The sequence below is a fragment of the Periophthalmus magnuspinnatus genome, chromosome 8 (assembly GCF_009829125.3).
Source record: "Periophthalmus magnuspinnatus isolate fPerMag1 chromosome 8, fPerMag1.2.pri, whole genome shotgun sequence".
Lineage (NCBI taxonomy): Eukaryota > Metazoa > Chordata > Actinopteri > Gobiiformes > Gobiidae > Periophthalmus > Periophthalmus magnuspinnatus.
This window is the reverse complement of record NC_047133.1, coordinates 83,495-111,114: the sequence shown is the minus strand read 5'-3', so window position 1 is coordinate 111,114 and position 27,620 is coordinate 83,495. Positions and strand designations below refer to the sequence as shown.

Genomic DNA, 27,620 nt, shown 5'->3' with positions numbered 1-27,620 from the left:
TGTTGCACTTGTGGTTTTGTGTTGTACAGAATCGGTTCCAGGGCCTTGTGTTTGACTTGGTGACGCAGCAGGTGTTTGACGTGACCATCATGGTTCTGATCTGCCTGAACATGGTGACTATGATGGTGGAGACAGACGAGCAAAGTGCAGAGAAGGAGGAAATCTTGTACTGGGTGAATCTGGTCTTCATCGTCCTCTTCACTGGAGAATGCTCTCTGAAGATCATCGCTCTGAGGCACCATTACTTCTCTGTGGGCTGGAACATCTTTGACTTTGTGGTTGTCATCCTTTCCATTGTAGGTGAGTGAGGGAAGAAGAAGTTAGCCTTTTCACAATCAGTTCCCCACACTATAAATTTTGAAATCACCTCAATCAGGTGGAGGTGAAAACAGGGATGGATCGACAAAATACCATCTTGAAAATAAGAGATTAAAGATTTAACTCAAACATGAATCACTCCAAATACAACTTCAGAGGCTCAATGAGAAGAAATTACATGGTTAAAAATCTAAAAAGTCCAGTTTGAAGAACAAGTCTGATTATTTATTTGAACAACAGGGATTTTGTTCAAACTGTTTCCTTGCTAAATATTTAATAATGATATAAAAAGTTTTCTTTGTAGATTGGGTTTATCCCTGATTTGGATGTTAGCTTGTACTTCTTGTTAGCTTGTACTTCGTGTTTGCTTGTATGTCATGAACATATCATTTTCATTCACTTCCAGGGCTGTTATTGGCTGACATTATAGAGAAGTATTTTGTGTCCCCGACCCTGTTCAGAGTGATCCGATTGGCTCGTATCGGCCGAATTCTCCGCTTGATCCGTGGCGCCAAAGGGATCCGCACACTGCTCTTTGCCCTAATGATGTCTCTTCCTGCGCTCTTCAACATTGGACTCCTCCTCTTCCTCATTATGTTCATCTTCTCCATCTTTGGCATGAGTAACTTTGCCTATGTCAAGAAGGTGAAAAAAGCTTTTGTTTGTCTTCACCAAAGGTTACTGTATAGTTTTAGTTATATTTATAACACATTCAACACAAACCAAACTGTAGCTGGATCCATTAACCTGAACACAGACACAAAAATAGAGCCAACTCCTTACCTGTGTGTTTCATTCCAGGAGGCGATGATTGATGACATGTTTAACTTTGAGGACTTTGGGAACAGCATGATCTGCCTGTTTATGATCACCACGTCAGCAGGTTGGGATGGTCTACTCAGCCCCATCATGAACACGCCTCCAGACTGTGACCCCAACCTCGAGAACCCGGGCTCCGAGGTCCGGGGGAACTGTGGCAGTCCTGGGGTGGGCATGATCTTTTTCACCTCTTACATCATTATGTCGTTCCTGGTGGTGGTGAACATGTATATCGCTATCATCCTGGAGAACTTCAATGTGGCAACGGAGGAGAGCACAGACCCCCTAAGCGAGGAAGATTTTGATCTTTTCTATGAGACCTGGGAGAAGTATGACCCCAACGCAACTCAGTTCATTCACTACAGGTATGAGTTCGATCTGACCTAGGGATGCACCAATCCGACCCTAGTATCAACATCAGCGCTGATACTGAAAATTTCAATGGATACAAAGTTGTTCTGTCATTACTTGAGGGATCAATAACAGCTCCATAACACATTTGTGTCATTTCAGTTATTCAGGTTATTTTAGTTAAAGGAAATAAATTCTGTTTTCAGACTGGACAGAACCAGGTCTGAACCAGGTCTGAACCAAGTCTGATCCAGATCTAGAAAAAGTCAGAACCAGGTCTGAACCAGGTCTAAAATAGGTCTGAACCAGGTTTGATCAAGGTCTAAAACAAGTCAGAACCAAGTCTGAACAAGATCTAAAACAGGGTCTGAACCAGGTCAGGCCTGTAGATAAAGAGATGTTTGAACGATGTTCTCTCAGTTTATATCTCAAACTCTGACCCCAAAACTCATGGATTATGGAAGACGTTTTAAACAGAACGAGAGCCGGGCGAGGCGGATGAGAACCAGGCGAAGAGGAGGGCCAGGCGGGGAGGAGGAGAAGCTGTCATCGGGGCATCTGAAAGAGTTACACTCCACAGGGGGAGTGGGACAGGGGACAACATGTGAATAGCATTGCTGATGAGAAAATAGGACAAAGCAGAGGATAGTGCTCAGGTTGCCATACTTCCCCCAGCTAGTTATCTCCTACTTCAGCCTGTCTTATCCCGGGTTTTAATGTCCCTAACTCCCTCACTATGTAACCTGGTCTATACTGAAGAGGAAGGTTTTAAGCCTGGTCTTAAATACAGAGACTGTGGGGGCCTGTTTAACATCAGCAGGGAGTTGATTCCATAGCACAGGAGCTTGGTAACTGAATGCTCTCCCTCCCACTGTACTTTTGGACACTCTAGGAACCACTAATAGTCCTGCATTCTGAGAGCGGAGTGCTCTGTTTGGCTGGTACGGGACAATAGCATCTTGCAGATAGGATGGGGCCATACCGTTTAGGGCTTTGTATGTCAGGAGGAGGACTTTGAATTTGATTCTAAGCTTGACAGGAAGCCAGTGCAGATATTTTAGTACAGGACTGATGTGGTCTCTTCTTTTAGTTCCTGTTAGGACTCTGGCCGCTGCATTTTGGACCAACTGGAGGCTCCTTATAGTACTTTTGGGGCAGGCGGCGATCTTATGCCGGGTTTTAATGTCCCTCACTAAGTAACCTGGTCATAAGCTATACCGAAGATTTTCTTTATTCACATGTTGTAATGAAACAAAAACACTTGATAATGTTTTGTAAAAACAATAATTTTTATTGAAACTCTGAGTTTGCTCTGGTCACGTGACACAGTTCAGTCGCTTCTGCCAGAGTCTGTTCTAAATAGGCTCCAGCTAAACTGAGGTGCTAATGAAACACAGGTGCTGTGCATTGGGGTGAGGTAATAAAAGGCACAAGAGGGCAGGAAGTAAATCTGTAACAGTGATTTCAAAATAAAATGCAAAAAAGCTAAATAAAAGGGGGCAAAACTGGACATTATGAGATGAGTTAGGGCTCAAAGACACAAAAGAATAACGAGTTGTGTGTTCGTGATTATATTTAGCTGAGACTGAATAGACTGAACAACATTTGAAAAAAAAAAAAAAACAGGACTGAGCTGGACCCAGGACAGATCCCAGCTCTGTTTCTCAGCACGCAGTAGATGCACATAACTCCTGTTGTCTTTAGTGAGCTGTCAGAGTTCTGTGATGTCCTGCAAGACCCTCTGAGAATCCCCAAACCCAACACACTCCGTCTGATCCAAATGGACCTACCACTGGTCCCCGGAGACAAGATCCACTGCCTAGACATCCTGCTGGCCCTTACTGCACAGGTGAGTACAGTTATATTAATGTTAAAACTGCTCTCCAGAGCACTGCACGGACACGCACACATAAAGTACAGACAGGTAGGGGATGGGCAGACTGGTACTCCCTTTGTGCTGTACACAGGACATTACAGATTGGAGAGAAAAGGGACAACAGGAGCAGAATGGTGGAGACAACTATATATATATATATATATATATATATATATATATACATAGTATAAATATAACTATTTTAATTATATTATTATCTTTTTTATTATATACATATAATTTTTTCCCCAATGAGATCGGGGCATCTGGGTTAGGCTTAGATCAACACAAAAATGTGAACACAATTCATAATTACTCAGTTTTAGCATTACATAAAATACTCTACCTACCTCTCGACCTATAGGACTTGTACAATACACACAGCACTTTAGGTTATGTGCAATACACACAGCACTTTAGAACTTATGCAATACTCACAGCACTTTAGAACTTATGCAATACACACAGCACTTTAGAACTTATGCAATACACACAGCACTTTAGAACTTATGCAATACACACAGCACTTTAGAACTTATGCAATACACACAGCACTTTAGAACTTATGCAATACACACAGCACTTTAGAACTTATGCAATACTCACAGCACTTTAGAACTTGTGCAATACACACAGCACTTTAGAACTTATGCAATACACACAGCACTTTAGAACTTATGCAATACACACAGCACTTTAGGACCTGTGCAATACACACAGCATTTTAAAAGTTGTAGTAACCCTCCTGAGTTTATGTTTTAGACTTGGCTTCTGTCCTGCCCTGTGTGTATTTGACTGTATTTTGTTTATCTGGTGTTTTATGTTAAATGTGACATCAGCCTGTCCAGGGACGACAGATGGAAACAGCCTGTGGCTAAAATCTGCATATTTACATATGTATCTTATGTTCATTAATATGCACTGTCCCTTTTCTAAATAAATAAATAAAAATAAAATAAAAACCCTATTGCTGCCATGACGAGATCGGGGCATCTGGGTTAGTGTAAGGTTAACCATGGGTCTGCTCCTAACCTAGTGTTTCGTACTTGTTTTGTCTGCAGGTTCTGGGAGACTCGGGGGGGATGGATGCTCTTAAATCCAGTATGGAGGAGAAGTTCATGGCGAACAACCCTTCAAAGGTCAGTGCCATATTATCAGGTCAAAAGTCAGTATCACATCGTCATATGCTCAGGTCAAAGGTCAGTGCCATATTCTCAGGTCAAAAGTCAGTATCATATCGTCATATGCTCAGGTCAAAGGTCAGTGCCATATTCTCAGGTCAAAGGTCAGTACTATATTCTCCTATTGTCAGGTAAAAGATCAGGGTCATAGTTGCATCGGATCCTGTTGTCCTTAAGGTGCCTCTGACAGGTTCAAGTTCATTATGTTTAAAATTTACGACAAACCCAAACAAACAAAAAAATAGGAAATTCCATAAATGTTCTCTAGCAACCATACTGTACACCATGCCAAAATGTCAATAATATACACAGAAATTGAGTATGATGTCATCATGTGATGTCATCAGTGCAATGTCAGCAGTGTGTGATGTCATCAGTGTGAGACCTCTCAAAAATAGAACTTTCTGTCATTTTCAACATATTTTTCATCTTTTCTTCACAAACTCCTTGATTTGTGTAAAAGTATCATTATTATTTAAATAGTGTTTATCCTCCAGCTTAATTCAAACGCAATTTAAACTGTAAATTGATTTTTTATTTTTTATTTTGCAGGTGCCTTATGAGCCCATCAGCTCCACACTGAAGAGAAGACAGGAAGAGATGGCTGCCATAGTGATCCAACGCTGCTACAGAAGACACCTGCTTCAGACAACAGTTCGGCTGGCTTCCCAGAAGTACCGAATCCTAAAACAGGGAGCTGAACCAGGTCCATATCAGAGTCCAAACCAGGGCCAGAGCAAAACCCGGAGTGGTCTCAAAGAACGCTTGGACAAACTTTATGGACCAGACACTGGAGATAAAGCTGTGGAACTACACAAAGAGGTCCAACTCCAAACGACTCCACCCCTCCCCACGTCCAAAGACCAGGGCTGTAGTTTAGACATAGAGGAGGAGCTAAAGGAGGAAGAGCTAAGGGAGTCTGTGGTCTGACTGTAAAACTGGAGCAGGCTCTGGATCATCCTAAACACCTAAATGATGGTTTCACTTTGTGATGTCACAGAAGGAGCCTAGGGGTTCATTAGACTTTTCATTGGAGACTTTGGAAGCTTTAATATGCTCAACTCAACTTTATTGCGAGAGCACTTTAAAAACGACACAGTGCTGTACACACATTGAACAGAACACATAAACAGTGAGATGTGGTAAATAGTCAACACTCAAACTGACTTAAAAGCCAAAAAGAAAAGCCAGTCTTTAGGAGGGATTTAAAAACAGGGAATTGGACAGCCGAAGAGGGAGCTACCCACCACCTCCTTGTCTTCTCCTGGTGTTTGGGACATGGACCAGAGCCTGATCTGCTCTCATTTGTGGTTGCCATGGTGTCGTGGTTGGCTGCTCTAGTGTCTTACTGGCACACTGAGCAGCAATTTTATCTTACATTTTTAACTTAATATTTGGGGATTTTGATCAACTAAGAAGTGCAGCATGTGCAGTTCAAGGACTGTTGGATTAAGCAATTTGAGCAGTTTGGTTTTCCTGTATCCATGGTGCCCCTGCATGTAACTAGCTCTGCTAGCTCTGAAATGCTACAGACTTTTTAAACCAAATATGGCAGAAGATATTTCGGAGAAAACACTTGGAGAGAATGTCCCGTCTCATCACCGACTGAAACAACAGAGCAGAAAGAGGCTTAGGAAGGGCTTTCTGTGTGTTTTCAGAGTTCACCTGGCGTTCCCTGGAGGGTAAGGTGATGCTGCAGGACACAGAGGACACAAAGGACACAGAGGACTCAAAGGACACAGAATACACAGAGGAAGGATACTGTTGACCCGAGGACTGTTACATCTCCTCACATTGCCCTGACACTGGATCTGATGTTAGGGTTGAGACTTTTGTTTGAGCTTTCTGTTGTTGTATTTTATTGCTCAATGGGCCTCATTCATGAATGTTTTCTTTAAAAAATTTAATTTTGACTTTTATATATTTAGTAAGATATATCCACTAAAGCTCCATATAAGGCCAATACAAGCTTGGCACAATGACATAAGAAATAGAGAGAGAGTCAGGTGGAGAGAATCTACAGACTTGTTTTACAGCTTCAGCAACAATTCAAAATGTCTAAACACAGATGAGCTCACTCAGTGAGGGTTTAAGTAACAACAAACAAAAAAAAAAGTGAAGGACGGGGAGTGAAGGGCACATACGACTGCACTCAGGTCATGGGGGTTGATGGGGGGTCATGAGGGGTGATGGAGGTCATGGGGTGATGAAGATGCGGGGATGATGCGGTGATGGGGATGTTGAGTCCAGCATGACCAGGTGCAGGGCCGTAACAGTGAAGAACATTGGGGCTGAGGGTGATCTGCTGACTGTATAGAGGACTCAATGCTCTATAAAACAATTCAAAAATGTTTTTGGATCATGTAGAAATATTTTTATAAGAAATGTTTTTTTTTTTTTTTTTTTTACAAAATATATAACTTACAATCATGGAGGAAATAGAATTTAGTGTTAGATGATCAGAGTTAAAAATATTCTAGAACAGTAGAATTTTTGTTCTTGTGATGGTAGGATTTGTTCGTGCACGTGCTCAAATGTGAATGAGGCCCAGCGCTCAAACTGCCCCTCGAGTCATATTGATTTTCATTTACATTTTTGTCTTTTAAAAAAAAGCTCTTCAACATTTGTCAAATGAAATAAAAGTGTACGAGTCGATGCACTGGATTCGCCCATGCACTCATCGTTGCAGACTGTCTTCACTAAGTTGCGCGCGAAGCCATGCCGTAGGCATGGGATGTGCATATTTGTTGTTGCTAGCATGTCAGCGCCAACAATGTTGACGCACGCAGCGCAAAGCGCTCATGTCCCCAAACACACTCCTGACATCGAGCCCTATCCAAGCCCCCATGCCGCAGGCAAGGGCCACCTTAATTACCACCAAAATGAATGAAAGTCAATGGGAGGTCAATGGCGGACCCCGACGTCATGGTGAATGACGGGCGCGCTAGCGCCTGTTATTCGCCATTGACCCCACGGTGATGTGGGGAAAGTCGAGAGCTTTCAAAAAACGTATAATATGTGTTTCTAATGTTATCGGATATATTGTTTTTGATAAAAATATTATTAGGCCCGAGCCCATACAGGGCGTAGGGCCTATTGCTTCCGCAACGAGATCAGAACCCAGATTGAAAATATGTTTAATGAGAATACGACTCAGGGGCACGGTGGCTGAGTGGCTCATGTCTCACAGCAGAAGGTTTGGTTGATCCCCGGGTCGCCCAGGCCTTTCTGTGTGGAGTTTTTCATGTTTCTCCTCGTGTCTGGATGGGTTTCCTCCGGGTACTCCGGTTTCCCCCATCAACCAAAACATGAACGCCCTTCGAGACAACTGTTGTTGTGATTTTGGGCGTTACAAAAATAAATGAATTGAATTGAATTGAATAGTTTAGTGTTAAAACGTGAGGTTCTGCTCAGAGAAACTTTAGAGAAACATCACAGGGAAAGAGACGCATTTTGGACGAGTCACTTGGAAAACCTGACAAAAAACAAACTGGAGCTGGAGAACAGAGTGTACGAGTTACAACAAAAGCACATGGAGGAGCGACAGAAGATCGTAGAGTTAGCACAAAGTCAACTCCAGCTCAGAATCAGAGTCCAAGAGTTATCCCAAAGTGTAGAAAATAGAGAAACAGCAACAACAGGATCGGAAAAACAGGCCATGCTCAGGGATATTTACCAGGATTTTTGGGAGAGTGAGACGCCGCTAAGGGGATCTGGTGGGTTTGGTGTCCTTGGGCAAGACACTTAACTCGCCTTGTTGTGTGAGTGCAGTGTGTGTGTGTGTGTGTGTAGACTGTTGTGGTTACAGAACAGCAGCATGGACTTTACATGAGTTCGTGAGGCTGTTCGTGAGCCTTTCAGTCACTGATTTGTGGATTAGCCAAACCCACATTTTAAAATTCATCAAAAAAATAAATAATAATATTTAATTGCACATGAGTCTTGGTTCGTTTTACCTTTTTTCAAGCATCTTGAAATAAATTCCAAGGTGGAGATATAAAAAATAAGAGAAGGGAAATTTTGCAAAAGTGGGGTTCTGTCCAATATGGCCGACGTCCTGTTAGGTTTAGGACGGGGTCAGAATAGAGTTTTTTATGTGTCATGGGCCTTTGTCACACTAAGTTTCATCTTTATATGTTTAGCAAAAGGCAAAGTTTAAATCTGTAACTAGACAAATCGTTGTAGGAGGAGCTAACGACACTGAAACTGTAAACATGTTTACAGTTTCAGTTTCAGTTTCAGACCAGGACGACTGAGGGAAACACAAACATCTTTAAATGTTGAAAAAGGTTTGGAGTCGTCACATTTACATCGTGTATTTTGACTTTTTAAGGCGGCGCCACGGAGACAATTTTTATCTTTTTTAATTGTGCGTTTAGATCACAAACAATAATAATAATCACAAATAAAATAAAACGATGAGTCTATTGGCTCATCCCAACCAATAAAGTCAATCAGACCCATGTGTTTTTTTGCACCGTGTTGCCATGGCGATGTGACAAACTGCCAATGTTATCCTAATGGGAAACCTCCCACATTTATCCATTCATCAGAAAAAAATTTGTTTCATGGAATATTGTCAAAATTGCCACAATGACTCTTCATGTCATCTTGATGAAAAAAATCAACTGGACCCATGTCATATTTTTCACTGGGTTGCCATGGCGATGCACAAAAGAGCCCATGGAGCCCATGGAAAAAGTCTTATTTTTCCATTTTGTTCATCAGCACTTCCAATGTCTTTTGACTTGTTTCGTGCAAAATGCAGCCCAAAGCTGCAATAAAACAGAGGCAAATGGCGCGTCAGCGCCACCCACAGGGAGTGCCGTGCGAAGCAGGGGTCGCGAGGGCCGTTTGATGCCGCTTGCGGCTTTAATTGTAGATTACTCTTCCACACCCTGCCCTGTGTGTGAGGAATTTAGAACTCTGTAACTTCATTTAAACATGGTGAGCTCAGAGGGTGAGGGCGTAGAGGGAGTGACCTCAGGAACAGAAGGCTCCTGATCGATCTTTTATTAATGTTTATTTCTTGATTTTGGGACAAAATAGCAAAATTTAAAAAAAAAGGATCATGTAGAGCAGGTTAATACGAACATTTTAAGACCAAAATGATGAGTGTGACAGCAGCAGTTTCAGAGAGGGCCCACAGTTTTTCAATAGAAACTGAACTGGACCCAGAGTCAGCAGAGCCAATCTGTGCTCATACTCACTTCCAGTTTGGAATGCAGCAGCTAGAAGGTTAGCTATGTCCGTTTATATAGATACAGTCTATGATTATACCTGTGCTTCAAACAAGGAAAGGAATCACAGGTGTCGTCTATTCAAAATACTGTACTATGTTCTTATCTGATGAATACTGTTGGCCTTGTGTGATATTGTCCTGATGTCATTAAAACTTCTCTAACGGCACCAAGTTTTGTCACATTATTTGTAGAATATTAAAAGGGGTAAGTAAGAAAGAGGATAAGGGGTAGAAGTAAGTATGTGTTAAAGTCTGAGACAACAGCAGAGCCCTCAACAGAAGAGGCCTCACTGGCCATGTGGTTTATCACAATGGATTCTGCATAAATGTGCATACATGTGCATACATGTGCATACATGTGCATACATGTGCATAAATGTGCATACATGTGCATACATGTGCATACATGTGCATAAATGTGCATACATGTGCATAAATGTGCATACATGTGCATACATGTGCATACATGTGCATAAATGTGCATAAATGTGCATACATGTACAGAAAGTATTTAGCCACCAGTTGTGCCACTTCTCCCACTTAAAAAGATGAGAGAGGCCTGTAATTTTCGTCATAGTTTCACTTCAACTATGAGACAGAATGAGGGGAAAGAATCCAGGAAATCACATTTTTAATGGATTAATTGGTTAGGGGTTAGGAGTTAGGGTTAAGAGTTAGAGGTTGGTGGTGAGGAATTCAGGGTTCGGGGTTAGGAGTTAGGAATCAGTGGTAAGGGGTTAGGAGTTAGTGTTTAGGGGTTATGGTTTAGGAGTTAGGGGTTAGGCGTTAGGAGTTTGGAATTAGGAGTAAGGGTTTATAATTTAATTCAATTCAATTCATTTTATTTTTGTAATGCCCAAAATCACAACAGTTGTCTCGAAGGGCGTTCATGTTTTGGTTGATGGGGGAAACCGGAGTACCCGGAGGAAACCCATCCAGACACGAGGAGAAACATGAAAAACTCCACACAGAAAGAATTTAGAGTATAGGAGTTAGGAGTAAGGAATTAGAGTTTATTATTAGGTTTTATGGTTAGGAGTTACGGGTTAGAGGTTAGGAGTTAGGGGTTAGCATTTGGGTTAGGCTTACGAGTTAGTTGTTAGGAATTAGGTTTTAGGTGTTGGGAGTTAGGGGATATGAGGTAGGTGTTAGGGGTTATCATTAGGGGTTAAGGGTGAAGAATTAGGGGCTAGGGGTTAGGAGTTAAGGGTTAGGGGTTATTTTTAGGGGTTAGGGATTATTTTTAGGAGTTAGAGGTTAGGGGCTAGGAGTTACGATTTAAAAGTTAGTGGTTTGGGTTAGGTTTTCGGATTTAGAAGTTAGGGGTTAAGAGTTTGGGGTTAGGAATTACGTTTTAGGCGTTAGGAGTTAGGGGTTAGGAGGTAGGTGTTAAAAGTTAGAGTTTATCGTTAGGGTTAGAGGCACTGTTCCCTATAAGGTGCGCGCATGCGCAATTGCGCACCACTGACATGGTCTCCGCGCACTGAAAATCTGTGCTGCGCACAAAAAAATGGAACCGGAGTTGAAAATAAAATAAACACACAACGATTCATTCTGCGCTATTTTTCAATGTGAGTCAGTGAGTGTGACTGGGGACGAGCTGCTCCAGCCACTTATGTGATTCACATACGTATTTGCGCAGCTTATCAACGTCATTGACTGGCGTCCTTATGTGCCGCTACCAGTGTTTAGCGAGTGAAAACTCGCTATTGATTCTAAGGCTGTGTCTCAATTCGCCAAATGCACCCTTCAAGGGTCCTTACGAAGTACTCTTCAAAAGTGTAGTTTCAAGGTTCCGGTCGAGAATCTGCCCTCCTCAGTGTATCCTCCATCTTGCTGAAGTGGGACAGGCCCACACCACGGACCGCACTTCCACCTCTGTCTTTGAGCGTACGATACGTACATTACGTACGTTATTTTAATGATTTATTATTTAATAGAAGAAAAGTCAAGATGTCGTCGTCACAGCCGTTTCTTTCTGTTTAGATTGAATATCAATAGGCAAATATAATGTTCGAGGTGATTTTTTTACTCAATTGTAGCTACTTCATAAGTTAAACAAAATAAACCTTGTGAAAACGTAATAACAGAGACAGAGGTAACAATATCATTTTTACATTCATAGTCTATAAACCAGAGACACTGATTAGTTGTACATATAGTGGGATATTGCAGTTTAATGATTCGGTATTTTGTCCAGTGGCTACACCACTTTAATAACAGTAGAGGGCGCTGTTTCCCTTCTATGCCGTGCCAGTTCTTTTCATCTTATTATTGTGAGGTATTTTCTAGCAGTGCAGCTACATCAAACTAGTGTCTTGATTTACTAACATGAAAGTAAATGACACGTGCCCATCAGGGGGTGCAGACCTATGGAAAGTACGGAACTCATAAAGATTTTGTGCACGTCTCAGGACTCTGTTCTGTCTGTTCTGTCCTTTCCTCAGAGTCCGTTGCTTCATTGTTCACATTACCTGTGTGGATCATTAAACTCTTCTGACTTTATGTTTCAGTCTCTTGGTCTTTGACACAATAGAAACGAACATTCTTACATTATTCTTATTGCAGTAATAATTTCTAATGATAATAATGTCTCTTATTGTCTAGCAATAACTGCACATTCCTTTATTCCATGTAACTCCTTTTTAATCATCAAACACACTGTACAGATCTTTATTCAGATTTAACAGTTTCATGTTGCACTGATGTAGATGAGGTAAACCAGTACGAACATTTGAACGTGTATTGCGCAACGGACTTCATTTTCTTCTCTTTTTTGCGTAGGCGCGGTGCATGATGGGATATAGAAGTGCGTGAAGTGTGCACGGATGCAGGCTTCGGTTACGTCTGATCTCCATGGAAACGGTGCAAAGGGAAGGGCAGGTTTGTCGGCCGCATTCAGTAGGGTGGGTTGAAATGGGACAGCCCTTGTCGCGCCGGAAATTACGTCACTGCCCTTCGAACCGCCCTTCCAATGGTGATTCTAAGGCCAGGTGGGCGAATTGGGACACAGCCTAAGTGTTTAAACCCTTAACGTTCTGACGGCCCGCGCGTAAAATTACGCACGCGTAATTGCGTAATTTTACGCACTGTTTTGCAGCAGTTTTGCGTTTTAAACATGACGAAACAGATAAAACAAAGGAAGTACGCGACCGAGGACACTGTGGATGTTTGTACAAGTTAAACTAGAGACATCTAGAGACCCGGAGCGGTTCGTGGAACAGAGTGAAGATCTCATGGTGGACTCAGGAGCAGAGGACCTGATGTGCTGATGGACTGGATGCTGTTCCTGATCGGTAAGCGTGGTTTATTCTGCTATTGACTTAATTGTGGGTCAAATAGGAGTTAAGGCTTAGTGTTTAGGAGTTAGGGTTAGAGTTGGGGTTGGAAATTAAGGGTTAGGGATAAGGAGTTAGGAGTTAAGGGTTGGATGTTAGGAATTAGGGTTAGGATTAGGGGTTGTGGTTAGGAGTCAGGGGTTTGGTTAGGGGATAGGGGTTTGGTTAGGGGTTAGGGTTAGTCTTAGGAGTTAGGGGTTAGGAGTTAGGGATTAGAGGTGAGGCGTTTGGGGTTAGTGTTTAAGAGTTAGGGGTTAGGAGTTAGTGTTTAGGAGTTAAGGGTTAGGAGTTAGGGGTTAACCTTTACAACAACCCTTTGCAGCAGCTCTTAGCCTTAGCCTTCCTACATGTTCATAATGACTTGAATGATGATTACTGCTCTGATGACTTGCACTGAATGGAATCAGTGGGGGATGCAGAGTTCGGGCAGAAGCTTCTGACAGCCAGGGGTAAAATTGCATTTTTTGTTTGAAAGTGATAACAGAGCTAATCATGTTGATTACAGTTTTGTCTTTTTTTTATAGCCATAAAAATCATGTTAAACCAAGAATCAGTATCAATTTACTGCATTTAAAAAAAATTTACATGAGAGCGCTGGGTGCGGAGTTACGCTGCTAGAAAGTCCGCAACCGCGCTCTATCAGCGACGATAGGATCCGACGCTATAGGGTTAAACTAACTCGCGCTTGTTTATGCGTGTGCAGTGCCCATGATGTGACCTAGGGTCAGGTGTAATCTGACTGTCCTGTATATTAGTCATGTGACTGGATGGATGACGGGACGTGATCTACCCAAAATACCTTCATGATCGACTGGTAGATCGTGATCGACGTAATGAACACCCCTGCTTTAAACTTTATTCATAGATGTTCAAGTGTAAAATTTGCACTTTGTTCATAGATGTTTGAGTGTAAACTTTACACTTTGATCATAAATATTTGATTGATATTTGACATTTAGCCTTAGCCTTTTGCTTTAGCCCTTAGCCTCAGCCGTTAGCTTTAGGCCTTATCCTTAGCCCTTATCCCTTAGATATTTGCCTTAGACTTTTGCCTCAGCCCTTTGATTTAGCCCTTAGCCTTAGGCCTTAAGTTTAGCCCTTAGCCTTAGCCCTTGGCATTAGCTCTTTGCTTTAACCATTAGCCTAGCCATTTGCCTGAACCCTTTTGTCATAGCCCTTTCCATTGGCACTTAACCTCAGCTTGTAGATTTAGCCTTAGAAATTTGCTTTAGCCCGTGGATGTTTGTGTAAATTTCAGACTTTGTTCATAAATGATTTTGTAAAATTTAGACTGTGTTCAGATATTTGACTTTAAACTTTACACTTTGTTCACAGATGTTTGTGTAAACTTTAGACTCTGTTCATAAATGTTTGAGTGTAAACTTTACACTTTGTTCATAACATTAGCCCTTCAGTATAGCCCTTAGCCTAAGGCCTTACGTTTAGCCCTTAGCCTTAGCACTTGTCATTAGCCCTTTGCTTTAACCCTTATCCTTAGCCCTTATCCTTTGCCCTTAGCCCTTAGCCTTTTGCCATAGCCCTTTGCTTTAGCCCTTTTGCCTGAGCCCTTTGCGTAAATTTGAAACCTTGTTAATAGATGTTTGTGAAAGATTTACACTTTGTTCATAGATGTTTTACTGTAAACTTTACACTATGTTCATAGAGGTTTGACAGTAAACTACACTTTTTTCATGGATTTTTGGGTAAATCTTACACTTTGTTCATAGATGTTTGTGTAAACTTTACACTTTGTTCATAGATGTTTGACTGTAAACTTTACACTTTGTTCCTGGATTTTACACTTTGTTAATAGATGTTTGTGTAAATATAATGTCATCAATATGACACCAAGGTAAACCACTTAAGGACCAGGACCACAGGGGACATTTTGCTGCTTTATTTCCTTCTCCAAATGGTGAAAACTGTAAAAGTGCAATAACATCCTCTTAACAAACTGAGCTGAATGTGACATGAAAATAAAGTGCATTCATCTTTTAACAAACTTCATATTTCTCCTAAATAATACAAAAATATACTATACTATACTTTGAGCCTTAGCCCTTAGCGTTATCCCTTAGCCTTAGTAATTTACTTCATCCCTTAGTCTTAGCACTTTGCCTTAGCCTTTTGCTTTTCCACTTAGCCTTTTCCTTAGGGTTCAGAAAAAGAACTAACGCGAAAGGCTAAAGCGGCGAAGGCTAAAGGCTAAGGCAAAGGACCAAGAGGTAAAGCAAAGGGCTATTGCTTTAAACAAAGTGTAAAGTTTACGCACAAACATTTACGAACAGAGTATAAGTTTACACAAGCATCTATGAACAAAGTGTAATGTTTACACAAACATCCATGGGCTCAAGCAAAGTTCTAAGTCTAAGGGATGAGGCAGCAGGCTCAGGATAAAGGCTAAGGCCAAAGGTTAAAGCAAAGACCTAATGCTAAGGGCTAAAGCTACAGGCTAACACACAGGGCTAAGGCAAAAGACCAAGAGCCAAAGCAAAAGGCTAAGGCTAAGGTCTAAAGCAAAGGGCTAAGGCTAAAGTCTAAGGCTAAGGCTAAGGGCTAAAGCAAAGGGCTAAGGCAAAGGGCTAAGGCTAAGGCCTACGGGTAAGGCTAAGGGCTAAAACAAAGGGCTAAGGCTAAGGGCTAAGGCTAAGGCTAAGGGCTAAAGCAAAGGGCTAAGGCAAAGGGCTAAGGCTAAGGCCTACGGGTAAGGCTAAGGGCTAAAACAAAGGGCTAAGGCTAAGGGCTAAGGCTAAGGGCGAAGGCTAAGGGCTAAAGCAAAGGGCTAAGGCTAAGGGCTAAGGCTAAGGGGTAAAGAGGGGTGTCAAACATATTGTCACCGGGGGCCACATTAGCAAAATAGCTGCCTTCAAAGGGCCGGATGTAAAATAAATCAAACTACTTTTTAACTTGTTAAATAACTGTTTCTGTAATTATTTCTTGTCCAAGTTACAAATATTGCACATGCATTAGCCTAGATGTAACTGCTGATCTGATAAAATTACATTTTGAGACCATCATGCCTTTGAGTTTACCCTGTCGAGGGCCACATGAAATGATGTGGAGGGCCACATTTGGCCCCCAGGCCTTGAGTTTGATATATGTGGGCTAAAGCAAAGGGCTAAGGGCTAAGGCTAAGAGCTAAGGCTATGGGCTAAGGCTATGGGCTAAGGCTATGGGCTAAGGCTATGGGCTAAGGCTAAGGGCTAAAGCAAAGGGCTAAAGCTAAAAGATAAAGCTAAGGGCTAAAACAAAAGGCTAAGGCTAAGGGCTAAGGCTAAGGGCTAAGGCTAAGGGCTAAAGCAAAGGGCTAAGGCTAAGGGCTAAAGCAAAGGGCTAAGAATAAGGGCTAAGGGCTAAACCAAAGGGCTAAGGCTAAGGGCTAAGGCTAAGAGCTAAAACAAAGGGCTAAGGCTAAGGGCTAAAGCAAAGGGCTAAGGCTAAGGGCTAAGGCAAAGGGCTAAGGCTAAGAGCTAAGGGTTAAAGCAAAGGGCTAAGGCAAAGGGCTAAGACTAAGGCCTAAGGGCTAAAGCAAAGGGCTAAGGCTAAGGGCTAAGGCTAAGGGCTAAAGCAAAGGGCTAAGGCTAAGGGCTAAAACAAAGGGCTAAGGCTAAGGGCTAAGGCTAAGTGCTAAAGCAAAGGGCTAAGGCTAAAGGATAAAGCAAAGGGCTAAGGGCTAAAGCAAAGGGCTAAGGCTAAGGGCTAAAGCAAAGGGCTAAGGCTAAGGGCTAAGGCTAAGGGCTAAAGCAAAGAGCTAAAGCTAAGGGCTAAAGCTAAGGGCTAAAGCTAAAGCTAAGGGCTAAAGCTAACGGCTAAGGCTAAGGGCTAAAGGCTAAAGCAAAGGGCTAAGGCTAAAGGCTAAGGCTAAGGGCTAAAGCAAAGGGCTAAGGCTAAGGGCTAAAGCAAAGGGCTAAGGCTAAGGGATAAAGCTAAGGGCTAAGACTAAGGGCTAAAGCAAAAGGGCTAAGGCTAAGGGCTAAGGCTAAGGGCTAAAGCAACGAGCTAAGGCTAAGGGCTAAAGCAAAGGGCTAAGGGCTAAAGCAAAGGGTTAAGGCTAAGGGCTAAAGCAAAGGGCTAAGGCTAAGGGCAAAGGCTAAGGGCTAAGGCTAAGGGCTAAAGCAAAGGGCTAAGGGTAAGGGCTAAGGCTAAAGGCTAAAGAAAAGGGCTAAGGCTAAGGGCTAAAGCAAAGGGCTAAGGCTAAGGGCTAAAGCAAAGGACTAAGGGTAAGGGCTAAGGCTAAAGGCTAAAGAAAAGGGCTAAGGCTAAGGGCTAAAGCAAAGGTCTAAGGCTAAGGGCTAAGGCTAAGGGCTGAGGCTAAGGGCTAAAGCAAAGGGCTAAGACTAAGGGCTAAAGCAAAGGGCTACGGCTAAGGGATAAAGCAAAGGGCTAAGGCTAAGGGCTAAAGCAAAGGGCTAAGGCTAAGGGCTGAAGCAAAGGGATAAGGCTAAAGGCTAAGGCTAAGGTCTAAAGCAAAGGGCTAAGGCTAAGGGCTAAGGCTAAAGGCTAAGGCTAAGGTCTAAAGCAAAGGGCTAAGGCTAAGGGCTAAGGCTAAGGGCTAAAGCAAAGGGCTAAGGCTAAGGGCTAAGGCGAAGGGCTAAAGCAAAGGGCTAAGACTAAGGGCTAAGGCTAAGGGCTAAGGCAAAGGGCTAAAGCAAAGGGCTAAGGCTAAGGGCTAAAGCAAAGGGCTAAGGCTAAGGGCTAAAGCAAAGGGCTAAGGCTAAGGGCTAAAGCAAAGGGCTAAAGCAAAGGGCTAAGGCTAAGGGCTAAGGCTAAGGGCTAAAGCAAAGGGCTACGGCTAAGGGCTAAAGCAAAGGGCTAAGGCTGTCATGATTCCTGTTCTGCTCTCCCTGCGCCCTCGTCTCCCCCCTCCCTCACCTGTCTGTCTCCAGAGCTGGGCGGAATCCGGACTCCTCCCGCGCGCACCTGCTCCCCATCAGCGCAATCAACGCCACCTATGGACATAAGAGGGGTCTGGACGAGTCACTCGGCGCCGGAACATCTGCATACTCACGTGAATATGCTCTTGGCTTTACACTGCTTTGGATTTTTTTCTGCTCTGGCTGATCGGAACCATATCCCTTTTCCTCCAGGAATCCGCCGGGAACCAGCTCCGGACCTCCCCTGCTCGTGCACCTCAACCCTGGTAGGATCCTGTCTCACTCTGCTCCTCGTACACCTCGGTCCCTCCACGTCCACGACTTCGCACCCACGCTCCCCAGCTTCTATGGTTTTTGGACTCTTGCCTTGTTTTAAGATCATGAACTATACTACGGACTATTACCTTTGTGATCACGATTATTGTGAATAAAGACATTGTTAAACCTTTACGAGTCTGCAACTTTGGTCCCTACGTCACGCTGGTTACGACAAAGGCTAAGGGCTAAGGCTAAGGGCTAAAGCAAAGGGCTAAGGCAAAGGGCTAAGGGCTAAAACAAAGGGCTAAGGCTAAGGGCTAAAGCAAAGAGCTAAGGTAAAGGGCTAAGGCTAAGGCCTAAGGGCTAAGGCTAAGGGCTAAAGCAAAGGGCTAAGGCAAAGGGCTAAGGCTAAGGGCTAAAGCAAAGGGCTAAGGCAAAGGGCTAAGGCTAAGGCCTAAGGCTAAGGGCTAAAGCAAAGGGCTAAGGCTAAGGGCTGAAGCAAAGGGCTAAGGCTAAGGGCTAAGGCTAAGGGCTAAGGCTAAGGGCTAAAGCAAAGGGCTAAGGCTAAGGCCTAAGGGCTAACGCTAAGGGCTAAAGCAAAGGGCTAAGGCAAAGGGCTAAGGCTAAGGGCTGAAGCAAAGGGCTAAGGCTAAGGGCTAAGGCTAAGGGCTAAAGCAAAGGGCTAAGGCTAAGGGCTAAATCAAAGAGCTAAGGCTAAGGGCTAAAGCAAAGGGCTAAGGGCTAAGGGCTAAAGCAAAGGGCTAAGGCTAAGGGCTAAATCAAAGAGCTAAGGCTAAGGGCTAAAGCAAAGGGCTAAGGGCCAAAGCAAAGGGCTAAGGCTAAGGGCTAAGGGCTAAAGCAAAGGGCTAAGGGCTAAGGGCTAAAGCAAAGGGCTAAGGCAAAGGGCTAAGGCTAAGGCCTAAGGGCTAAGGCTAAGGCCTAAGGGCTAAGGCTAAGGGCTAAAGCAAAGGGCTAAGGGCTAAAGCAAAGGGCTAAGGCCTAAGGCTAAGGGCTAAAGCAAAGGGCTAAGGCTAAGGGCTAAAGCAAAGGGCTAAGGCTAAGGGCTAAAGCAAAGGGCTAAGGGCTAAAGCAAAGGGCTAAGGCTAAGGGCTAAAGCAAAGGGCTAAGGCTAAGGGCTAAGGCTAAGGGCTAAGGCCTAAGGCTAAGGGCTAAAGCAAAGGGCTAAGGCTAAGGGCTAAAGCAAAGGGCTAAGGCTAAGGGCTAAAGCAAAGGGCAAAGGCTAAGGGCTAAGGCTAAGGGCTAAAGCAAAGGGCTAAGGCAAAGGGCTAAGGCTAAGGGCTAAAGCAAAGGGCTAAGTCTAAGGCAAAGGGCTAAAGCAAAGGGCTAAGGCTAAGGGCTAAAGAAAAGGGCTAAGGCTAAGGGCTAAAGCAAAGGGCTAAGGCTAAGGCTAAGGGCTAAAGCAAAGGGCTAAGGCTAAGGGCTAAGGCTAAAAGCTAAAGCAAAGGGCTAAAGCTAAGGGCTAAGGCTAAGGGCTAAAGCAAAGGGCTAAAGCAAAGGGCTAAAGCAAAGGGCTAAGGCTAAGGGCTAAGAATAAGTGCTAAGGCTAAGGGCTAAAGAGGGGTGTCAAACATATTGTCACCGGGGGCCACATTAGCAAAATAGCTGCCTTCAAAGGGCCGGATGTAAAATAAATCTAACTACTTTTTAACTTGTTAATTAACTCTTTCTGTAATTATTACTTGTCCAAGTTACAAATATTGCACATGCATTAGCCTAGATGTAACTGCTGATCTGATAAAACGACATTTTGAGATCATCATACCTTTGAGTTTACCCTGTTGAGGGCCACATGAAATGATGTGGAGGGCCATTTGGCCCCCAGGCCTTGAGTTTGACATATGTGGGCTAAAGCAAAGGGCTAAGGCTAAGGGCTAAGGCTATGGGCTAAGGGCTAAAGCAAAGGGCTAAGGCTAAGGGCTAAGGCTAAGGGCTAAGGCTAAGAGCTAAGGGCTAAAGCTAAGGGCTAAAGCAAAGGGCTAAGGGCTAAGGCTAAGGGCGAAAGCAAAGGGCTAAGGCTAAGGGCTAAAGCAAACAGCTAAGGCTAAGGGCTAAGGCTAAGGGCTAAAGCAACGAGCTAAGGCTAAGGGCTAAAGCAAAGGGCTAAGGCTAAGGGCTAAAGCAAAGGGCTAAGGCAAAGGGCTAAAGCTAAGGGCTAAAGCAAAGGGCTAAGGCTGTCATGATTCCTGTTCTGCTCTCCCTGCGCCCTCGTCTCCCCCCTCCCTCATCTGTCTGTCTCCGGAGCTGGGCGGAATCCGGACTCCTCCCGCGCGCACCTGCTCCCCATCAGCGTAATCAACGCCACCTATGGACATAAGAGGGATCTGGACGAGTCACTCGGCGCCGGAACATCTGCATACTCACGTGAATATGCTCTTGGCTTTACACTGCTTTGGATTTTTGTCTGCTCTGGCTGATCGGAACCATATCCCTTTTCCTCCAGGAATCCGCCGGGAACCAGCTCCGGACCTCCCCTGCTCGTGCACCTCAACCCTGGTAGGATCCTGTCTCACTCTGCTCCTCGTACACCTCGGTCCCTCCACGTCCACGACTTCGCACCCACGCTCCCCAGCTTCTATGGTTGTTGGACTCTTGCCTTGTTTTAAGATCATGAACTATACTACAGACTATTACCTTTGTGATAACGATTATTGTGAATAAAGACATTGTTAAACCTTTACGAGTCTGCAACTTTGGTCCCTACGTCACGCTGGTTACGACAAAGGCTAAGGGCTAAAGCAAAGGGCTAAGGCTAAGGGCTAAGGCTAAGGGCTAAGACTAAGGGCTAAGGCTAAGGGCTAAGTCTAAGGCTAAGGGCTAAGGCTAAGGGCTAAAGAAAAGGGTTAAGGCTAAGGGCTAAGTCTAAGGGCTAAAGCAAAGGACTAAGGCTAAGGGCTAAAGCAAAGGGCTAAGGCTAAGGCCTAAGGGCTAAGGCTAGGGGCTAAGGCTAAGGGCTAAAGCAAAGGGCTAAGGCTAAGGGCTAAGGCAAAGGGCTAAGGGCTAAAGCAAAGGGCTAAGGCTAAGGGCTAAGGGCTAATGCAAAGGGCTAGGGCTAAGGGCTAATGCAAAGGGCTAAGGCTAAGGGCTAAGGCAAAGTGCTAAAGCAAAGGGCTAAGGCTAAGGGCTAAGGCTAAGTGCTAAAGCAAAGGGCTAAGGCTAAGGGCTAAGGCTAAGGGCTAAGACTAAGGGCTAAAGCAAAGGGCTAAGGCTAAGGGCTAAAGCAAAGGGCTAAGCCAAAGGGCTAAGGCTAAGGGCTAAAGCAAAGGGCTAAGGCAAAGGGCAAAGGCCGAAGGCTAAGGGATAAAGCAAAGGGCTAAGGCTAAGGGCTAAAGCAAAGGGCTAAGGGCTAAAGCAAAGGGCTATGGCGAAGGGCTAAAAGCTAAAGCAAAGGGCTAAGGCTAAGGGCTAAAGCAAAGGGCTAAGGGCTAAAGCAAAGGGCTATGGCGAAGGGCTAAAAGCTAAAGCAAAGGGCTAAGGCTAAGGGCTAAAGCAAAGGGCTAAGGCAAAGGTCTAAGGCTAAGGCCTAAGGGCTAAAGCTAAGGGCTAAAGCAAAGGGCTAAGGGCTAAAGCAAAGGGCTAAGGCTAAGGGCTAAAGCAAAGGGCTAAGGCTAAGGGCTAAAGCAAAGAGCTAAGGCAAAGGGCTAAGGCTAAGGCCTAAGGGCTAAGGGCTAAAGGTAAAGGCTAAGGGGTAAAGCAAAGGGCTAAGGCTAAGGGCTAAGGCTAAGGGCTAAAGTAAAGGGCTAAGGCTAAGGGCTAAAGCAAAGGGCTAATGCTAAGGGCTAAAGCAAAGGGCTAAGGGCAAAGGCTAAGGGCTAAAGCAAAGGGCTGAGGCTAAGGGCTAATGCAAAGGGCTAAGGCTAAGGGCTAAGGCTAAGTGCTAAAGCAAAGGGCTAAGGCTAAGGGCTAAGGCTAAGGGCTAAAGAAAAGGGCTAAGGGCTAAGGCTAAAGAAAAGGGCTAAGGCTAAGGGCTAAGGCTAAGGGCTAAAGCAAAGGGCTAAGGCAAAGGGCTAAGGCTAAGGGCTAAAGCAAAGGGCTAAGGCTAAGGGCTAAGGCTAAGGCTAAGGGCTAAAGCAAAGGGCTAAAGGAAAGGGCTAAGGCAAAGGGCTAAGGCCTAAGGCTAAGGGATAAAGCAAAGGGCTAAGGCTAAGACCTAAAGCAAAGGGCTAAGGGCTAAAGCAAAGGGCTAAGGCTAAGGGCTAAGGCAAAGGGCTAAGGGCTAAAGCAAAGGGCTAAGGCTAAGAGCTAAGGGCTAATGCAAAGGGCTAGGGCTAAGGGCTAATGCAAAGGGCTAAGGCTAAGGGCTAAGGCTAAGTGCTAAAGCAAAGGGCTAAGGCTAAGGGCTAAGGCAAAGGGCTAAGGCTAAGGGATAAAGCAAAGGGCTAAGGCAAAGGGCTAAGGCCTAAGGCTAAGGGATAAAGCAAAGGGCTAAGGCTAAGGGCTAAAGCAAAGGGCTAAGGGCTAAAGCAAAGGGCTAAGGCGAAGGGCTAAAAGCTAAAGCAAAGGGCTAAGGCTAAGGGCTAAAGCAAAGGGCTAAGGCAAAGGGCTAAGGCTAAGGGCTAAGGGCTAAAGCTAAGGGCTAAAGCAAAGGGCTAAGGGCTAAAGCAAAGGGCTAAGGCTAAGGGCTAAAGCAAAGGGCTAAGGCTAAGGGCTAAAGCAAAGAGCTAAGGCAAAGGGCTAAGGCTAAGGCCTAAGGGCTAAGGGCTAAAGGTAAAGGCTAAGGGGTAAAGCAAAGGGCTAAGGCTAAGGGCTAAGGCTAAGGGCTAAAGTAAAGGGCTAAGGCTAAGGGCTAAAGCAAAGGGCTAAGGCTAAGGGCTAAAGCAAAGGGCTAAGGCTAAGGGCAAAGGCTAAGGGCTAAGGGCTAAGGCAAAAGGCTAAAGCAAAGGGCTAAGGCTAAGGGCTAAGGCTAAGGGCTAAAGCAAAGGGCTAAGGCAAAGGGCTAAGGCTAAGGGCTAAAGCAAAGGGCTAAGGCTAAGGGCTAAGGCTAAGGGCTAAAGCAAAGGGCTAAGGCAAAGGGCTAAGGCCTAAGGCTAAGGGATAAAGCAAAGGGCTAAGGCTAAGGGCTAAAGCAAAGGGCTAAGGCTAAGGGCTAAAGCAAAGGGCTAAGGGCTAAGGCTAAGTGGTAAAGCAAAGGGCTAAGGCTAAGGGCTAAGGGCTAAAGAAAACGGCTAAGGTTAAGGGCTAAAGCAAAGGGCTAAGGCTAAGGGCTAAGGCTAAGGGGTAAAGCAAAAGGCTAAGGCTAAGGGCTAAGGGCTAAAGCAAAGGGCTAAAGCAACGAGCTAAGGCTAAGGGCTAAAGCAAAGGGCTAAGGCTAAGGGCTAAAGCAAAGGGATAAGGCTAAAGGCTAAGGCTAAGGGCTAAGGTCTAAAGCAAAGGGCTAAGGCAAAGGGCTAAGGCTGAGGGCTAAAGCAAAGGGCTAAGTCTAAGGGCTAAGGCTAAGGGCTAAAGTAAAGGGCTAAGGCTAAGGGCTAAGGGCTAAAGCAAAGGGCTAAGGCTAAGGGCTAAAGAAAAGGGCGAAGGCTAAGGGCTAAAGCAAAGGGCTAAGGCTAAGGGCTAAAGCAAAGAGCTAAGTTTAAGAGCTAAAGCTAAGGGCTAAAGCTAAGGCTAAGGGCTAAAGCAAATGGCTAAGGCTAAGGGCTATGGCTAAGGTCTAAAGCAAAGGGCTAAGGCTAAGGGCTAAGGCTAAGGGCTAAAGCAAAGGGCTAAGGCTAAGGGCTAAAGCAAAGGGCTAAGGCTAAGGGCTAAAGCAAAGGGCTAAGGCTAAGGGCTAAGGCTAAGGGGTAAAGAGGGGTGTCAAACATATTGTCACCGGGGGCCACATTAGCAAAATAGCTGCCTTCAAAGGGCCGGATGTAAAATAAATCGAACTACTTTTTAACTTGTTAATTAACTGTTTCTGTAATTATTTCTTGTCCAAGTTACAAATATTGCACATGCATTAGCCTAGATGTATCTGCTGATCTGATAAAATGACATTTTGAGACCATCATGCCTTTGAGTTTACCCTGTCGAGGGCCACATGAAATGATGTGGAGGGCCACATTTGGCCCCCAGGCCTTGAGTTTGATATATGTGGGCTAAAGCAAAGGGCTAAGGGCTAAGGCTAAGAGCTAAGGCTATGGGCTAAGGCTATGGGCTAAGGCTATGGGCTAAGGCTATGGGCTAAGGCTAAGGGCTAAAGCAAAGGGCTAAAGCTAAAAGATAAAGCTAAGGGCTAAAACAAAAGGCTAAGGCTAAGGGCTAAGGCTAAGGGCTAAGGCTAAGGGCTAAAGCAAAGGGCTAAGGCTAAGGGCTAAAGCAAAGGGCTAAGAATAAGGGCTAAGGGCTAAACCAAAGGGCTAAGGCTAAGGGCTAAGGCTAAGAGCTAAAACAAAGGGCTAAGGCTAAGGGCTAAAGCAAAGGGCTAAGGCTAAGGGCTAAGGCAAAGGGCTAAGGCTAAGAGCTAAGGGTTAAAGCAAAGGGCTAAGGCAAAGGGCTAAGACTAAGGCCTAAGGGCTAAAGCAAAGGGCTAAGGCTAAGGGCTAAGGCTAAGGGCTAAAGCAAAGGGCTAAGGCTAAGGGCTAAAACAAAGGGCTAATGCTAAGGGCTAAGGCTAAGTGCTAAAGCAAAGGGCTAAGGCTAAAGGATAAAGCAAAGGGCTAAGGGCTAAAGCAAAGGGCTAAGGCTAAGGGCTAAAGCAAAGGGCTAAGGCTAAGGGCTAAGGCTAAGGGCTAAAGCAAAGAGCTAAAGCTAAGGGCTAAAGCTAAGGGCTAAAGCTAAAGCTAAGGGCTAAAGCTAACGGCTAAGGCTAAGGGCTAAAGGCTAAAGCAAAGGGCTAAGGCTAAGGGCTAAGGCTAAGGGCTAAAGCAAAGGGCTAAGGCTAAGGGCTAAAGCAAAGGGCTAAGGCTAAGGGATAAATCTAAGGGCTAAGACTAAGGGCTAAAGCAAAAGGGCTAAGGCTAAGGGCTAAGGCTAAGGGCTAAAGCAACGAGCTAAGGCTAAGGGCTAAAGCAAAGGGCTAAGGGCTAAAGCAAAGGGTTAAGGCTAAGGGCTAAAGCAAAGGGCTAAGGGCAAAGGCTAAGGGCTAAGGCTAAGGGCTAAAGCAAAGGGCTAAGGGTAAGGGCTAAGGCTAAAGGCTAAAGAAAAGGGCTAAGGCTAAGGGCTAAAGCAAAGGGCTAAGGCTAAGGGCTAAAGCAAAGGACTAAGGGTAAGGGCTAAGGCTAAAGGCTAAAGAAAAGGGCTAAGGCTAAGGGCTAAAGCAAAGGTCTAAGGCTAAGGGCTAAGGCTAAGGGCTGAGGCTAAGGGCTAAAGCAAAGGGCTAAGACTAAGGGCTAAAGCAAAGGGCTAAGGCTAAGGGATAAAGCAAAGGGCTAAGGCTAAGGGCTAAAGCAAAGGGCTAAGGCTAAGGGCTAAAGCAAAGGGATAAGGTTAAAGGCTAAGGCTAAGGTCTAAAGCAAAGGGCTAAGGCTAAGGGCTAAGGCTAAAGGCTAAGGCTAAGGTCTAAAGCAAAGGGCTAAGGCTAAGGGCTAAGGCTAAGGGCTAAAGCAAAGGGCTAAGGCTAAGGGCTAAGGCGAAGGGCTAAAGCAAAGGGCTAAGACTAAGGGCTAAGGCTAAGGGCTAAGGCAAAGGGCTAAAGCAAAGGGCTAAGGCTAAGGGCTAAAGCAAAGGGCTAAGGCTAAGGGCTAAAGCAAAGGGCTAAGGCTAAGGGCTAAAGCAAAGGGCTAAAGCAAAGGGCTAAGGCTAAGGGCTAAGGCTAAGGGCTAAAGCAATGGGCAAAGGCTAAGGGCTAAAGCAAAGGGCTACGGCTAAGGGCTAAAGCAAAGGGCTAAGGCTGTCATGATTCCTGTTCTGCTCTCCCTGCGCCCTTGTCTCCCCCCTCCCTCACCTGTCTGTCTCCAGAGTTGGGCGGAATCCGGACTCCTCCCGCGCGCACCTGCTCCCCATCAGTGTAATCAACGCCACCTATGGACATAAGAGGGATCTGGACGAGTCACTCGGCGCCGGAACATCTGCATACTCACGTGAATATGCTCTTGGCTTTACACTGCTTTGGATTTTTTTCTGCTCTGGCTGATCGGAACCATATCCCTTTTCCTCCAGGAATCCGCCGGGAACCAGCTCCGGACCTCCCCTGCTCATGCACCTCAACCCTGGTAGGATCCTGTCTCACTCTGCTCCTCGTACACCTCGGTCCCTCCACGTCCACGACTTCGCACCCACGCTCCCCAGCTTCTATGGTTTTTGGACTCTTGCCTTGTTTTAAGATCATGAACTATACTACGGACTATTACCTTTGTGATCACGATTATTGTGAATAAAGACATTGTTAAACCTTTACGAGTCTGCAACTTTGGTCCCTACGTCACGCTGGTTACGACAAAGGCTAAGGGCTAAGGCTAAGGGCTAAAGCAAAGGGCTAAGGCTAAGGCCTAAGGGCTAAGGCTAAGGGCTAAAGCAAAGGGCTAAGGCAAAGGGCTAAGGCTAAGGGCTAAAGCAAAGGGCTAAGGCAAAGGGCTAAGGCTAAGGCCTAAGGCTAAGGGCTAAAGCAAAGGGCTAAGGCTAAGGGCTGAAGCAAAGGGCTAAGGCTAAGGGCTAAGGCTAAGGGCTAAGGCAAAGGGCTAAGGCTAAGGCCTAAGGGCTAACGCTAAGGGCTAAAGCAAAGGGCTAAGGCAAAGGGCTAAGGCTAAGGGCTGAAGCAAAGGGCTAAGGCTAAGGGCTAAGGCTAAGGGCTAAAGCAAAGGGCTAAGGCTAAGGGCTAAATCAAAGAGCTAAGGCTAAGGGCTAAAGCAAAGGGCTAAGGGCTAAGGGCTAAAGCAAAGGGCTAAGGCTAAGGGCTAAAGCAAAGAGCTAAGGCTAAGGGCTAAAGCAAAGGGCTAAGGGCCAAAGCAAAGGGCTAAGGCTAAGGGCTAAGGGCTAAAGCAAAGGGCTAAGGGCTAAGGGCTAAAGCAAAGGGCTAAGGCAAAGGGCTAAGGCTAAGGCCTAAGGGCTAAGGCTAAGGCCTAAGGGCTAAGGCTAAGGGCTAAAGCAAAGGGCTAAGGGCTAAAGCAAAGGGCTAAGGCCTAAGGCTAAGGGCTAAAGCAAAGGGCTAAGGCTAAGGGCTAAAGCAAAGGGCTAAGGCTAAGGGCTAAAGCAAAGGGCTAAGGGCTAAAGCAAAGGGCTAAGGCTAAGGGCTAAAGCAAAGGGCTAAGGCTAAGGGATAAGGCTAAGGGCTAAGGCAAAGGGCTAAGGCCTAAGGCTAAGGGCTAAAGCAAAGGGCTAAGGCTAAGGGCTAAAGCAGAGGGCTAAGGCTAAGGGCTAAAGCAAAGGGCAAAGGCTAAGGGCTAAGGCTAAGGGCTAAAGCAAAGGGCTAAGGCAAAGGGGTAAGGCTAA

General features: G+C 45.0%; 1 protein-coding gene across 1 annotated transcript in view; it reads left to right on the top strand.

Moving 5' to 3' along the window:
- Positions 1–5,626, top strand: part of scn4ab (sodium channel, voltage-gated, type IV, alpha, b) — a 42,264-nt gene extending 36,638 nt beyond the window's left edge. Inside the window, exons 27-32 of the mRNA XM_055223497.1 lie at positions 30–300; positions 725–963; positions 1,120–1,502; positions 3,193–3,337; positions 4,426–4,503; positions 5,098–5,626. Coding sequence (XP_055079472.1) covers positions 30–300; positions 725–963; positions 1,120–1,502; positions 3,193–3,337; positions 4,426–4,503; positions 5,098–5,475 — 1,494 coding nt within the window. The 3' untranslated portion in view covers positions 5,476–5,626. The remainder of the gene's footprint in view (positions 1–29; positions 301–724; positions 964–1,119; positions 1,503–3,192; positions 3,338–4,425; positions 4,504–5,097) is intronic.
- Positions 5,627–27,620: the final 21,994 nt, after the last annotated feature.